The 2,180-nt window shown below is 71.2% G+C and overlaps 1 protein-coding gene across 1 annotated transcript in view; it reads right to left on the minus strand.

Moving 5' to 3' along the window:
* Positions 1–1,050: 1,050 nt before the first annotated feature.
* The window catches only part of MNEG_13297 (hypothetical protein), a gene marked incomplete at both ends in the record, with an annotated part of 1,727 nt that continues 597 nt past the window's right edge, over positions 1,051–2,180 (minus strand). The window contains one exon of the mRNA XM_014038230.1: positions 1,051–1,986. Coding sequence (XP_013893684.1) covers positions 1,051–1,986 — 936 coding nt within the window. The remainder of the gene's footprint in view (positions 1,987–2,180) is intronic.

Below are 2,180 nucleotides of genomic sequence, written 5' to 3' on the forward strand. Positions count from 1 at the left end.
GGAGGGAGAGGAGCGGGAGTCTCCAGCCAGCAGCAGCGTGTTAGTGAAAGACCATCGCCCGCCGCCGCCGCCGCCGCTGCCGCCGGCCTGGGGCTCAGCGACCCGAAAGGTGTGGTTGAGCACCAGCAGCCCCTCGGTGGCGGGCGGCGCCCCGCCGCCCGCGCCGTGCGCCACGGGCGGGAGCTTCAAGAAGGCGCCCTCCTCGGCGCCGGCGGCGAGGGCCGGCCCGGCGCGGTGGACGAATGCGGCCGCCTGCGGCGTGTCGATCCGACAGTCCTGTTCGAGGGCGTTTGATGGGGTTTGGGGGGGAGTTTTCGGGGAGTTCAATGGTGTCGTGGGGTTGTGTGCGACCGGTGAAAAGCATACCAAGAAAAATCAATGCAGCAAGGGCGCTGAAGGGGGCGCTCGGCTTTGACCAGGGCCAGGGCCTTGTTTGGGGCCCCTGCACTTGGCGCAGCGCCACCAGACCGCCTCTTTTCGTCACACTGAAACACAAAACCGCGCCGCGGCCCGGCGGTGCCCCGCTGGCCGCGCCGCTCCGCGTCCGCCGCTGCATTGATTTGGGGACCGCACCTCAAACGACACCTCGCCGCCGTTCGTCGGGTTGACACCACTGACCAAGCCGCCGCCGGCGGCGGCGGGGGAAGCCACTGGCACGCCTGAGTCGCGTATCACCAAATTTCCACTGAATGCGAGCCGCCCCGCCACAGTGATGGCCGATGGGGGCAGGCCGGAAACATCTAGGACGGACGGGTGTAAAGTATCTGGGCTGCATCCGCGGATCTCGACCTGGAGGCGCATTCGGAAGCGTGTGCGTGTGTGGGCGCATGTGTGTACGTGTATGTGCGCGTGCTTGTGTGCGTGCTTGCGTGCAGTTTTGTGTGCGTGCGCCAGAGCTGGGACTCAAAGGGCTGGCGGCCACGAGCCCCGGGGCCCGCCGCCACGCCACCGCGGCCGCAACCGTGAGCAATTATTGCGCCTCGCACGACCCCCCGGCAGCGGGTGGCTCAGGAACCTCCACACAATCCGTCTGCCCCGCCTTGCCGCAGATCACGCCCGCAACGCCAGCGGATGCCGTTGAGCACAAGCACCCGCGCACGCCATCTCACCCACCTGCCGGGTGATGCTCAAGCCGGCCCCCGTGCGCCACGCCGGGCCGTCCAGCGCAATCGGCCCCCCAAGCAGCGCGATGCGCGACACAGAGGGGTCCTGCAGCAGCCGCTGCAGCTCGTCCCCGCTGCGGCACGCCACGCCGCCGCCGCTCGCTCCGCCGCCGCCGCCAGTTTCAGCTGCAGCGGCGGCGTCCGCTCCACCTGGGCCTGCCGCCTTCAGACGCCGCCCCCGCAGCCGCCGCTCGCGCGCGGGGGCGTCGTGTGCGCCATGCATGCGCAGGCCTGCGTCGGCGCTACCGCGCGCGCCCGCGGGCCGGGCTGCCTGCTTCAGCGACCAATGAGGAATCAGCACAGCCGCGCCTCGCCGCACAAGAGGCTGAATCTGGGGCCGCGCGGCGGCCGGGTAACCCAGGAGGGACAGCGTCGTGTTGACCCGGCTGTTTGACCGGACGATGACGTCACGCAGCGTCACCGCCCCGAAGCTGCGCACGTCAAACAGCCCCAGCAGCAGCGTGCCCCCCTCCGGCCGCTCGCCGTAAGATGCCGTCGGCGTGGCAGGAGCGCCGGCGCCGCGCGGCGCGGGGCCGGAGAGCGCGAGGGCGCCGCCGGCGGCGACGGCGGCAAGGTCGGCTGAGCGGCCTCCGACCAGGTCGAGTATCCCTCCGCCGCCGCGCGCCGCGGGCCTGTTTGGCTCAGGTGAGCAGGCGGAGATCTCCACCGGCCTCGATATGACGATGCGGGGTCGGAGACCAAAGTCGACCGGGTCCAATGTGAGGCGCCGCGCGGCGATGAGCACGCGCGACACCGAGGCGTCGCGCAGCGCGGCCGCGAGCGAGCGCGAGTCGGAGGCGAGCGCCGTGCCGGGCGCGGGGCCCTGTGGGGCGGGCGCGATGATTGCGGGGGTGGAAGCTGTGTGTGTGTGTGTGTGTGTGTGTGTGTGTGTGTGTGCGTGTGTGTGTGTGTGGGGGGGGGGACAAAAGGGCGCGTTGCTGTGTGCGGCTGCGCTCATGCATACTTCGTGGGGTTGGGGCATGACGCGCGCGGGCCGCGAAGGCGGGGCGGGGCGGG

The sequence above is a fragment of the Monoraphidium neglectum genome, assembly GCF_000611645.1.
Source record: "Monoraphidium neglectum strain SAG 48.87 unplaced genomic scaffold scaffold03741, whole genome shotgun sequence".
Classification (NCBI taxonomy): domain Eukaryota; kingdom Viridiplantae; phylum Chlorophyta; class Chlorophyceae; order Sphaeropleales; family Selenastraceae; genus Monoraphidium; species Monoraphidium neglectum.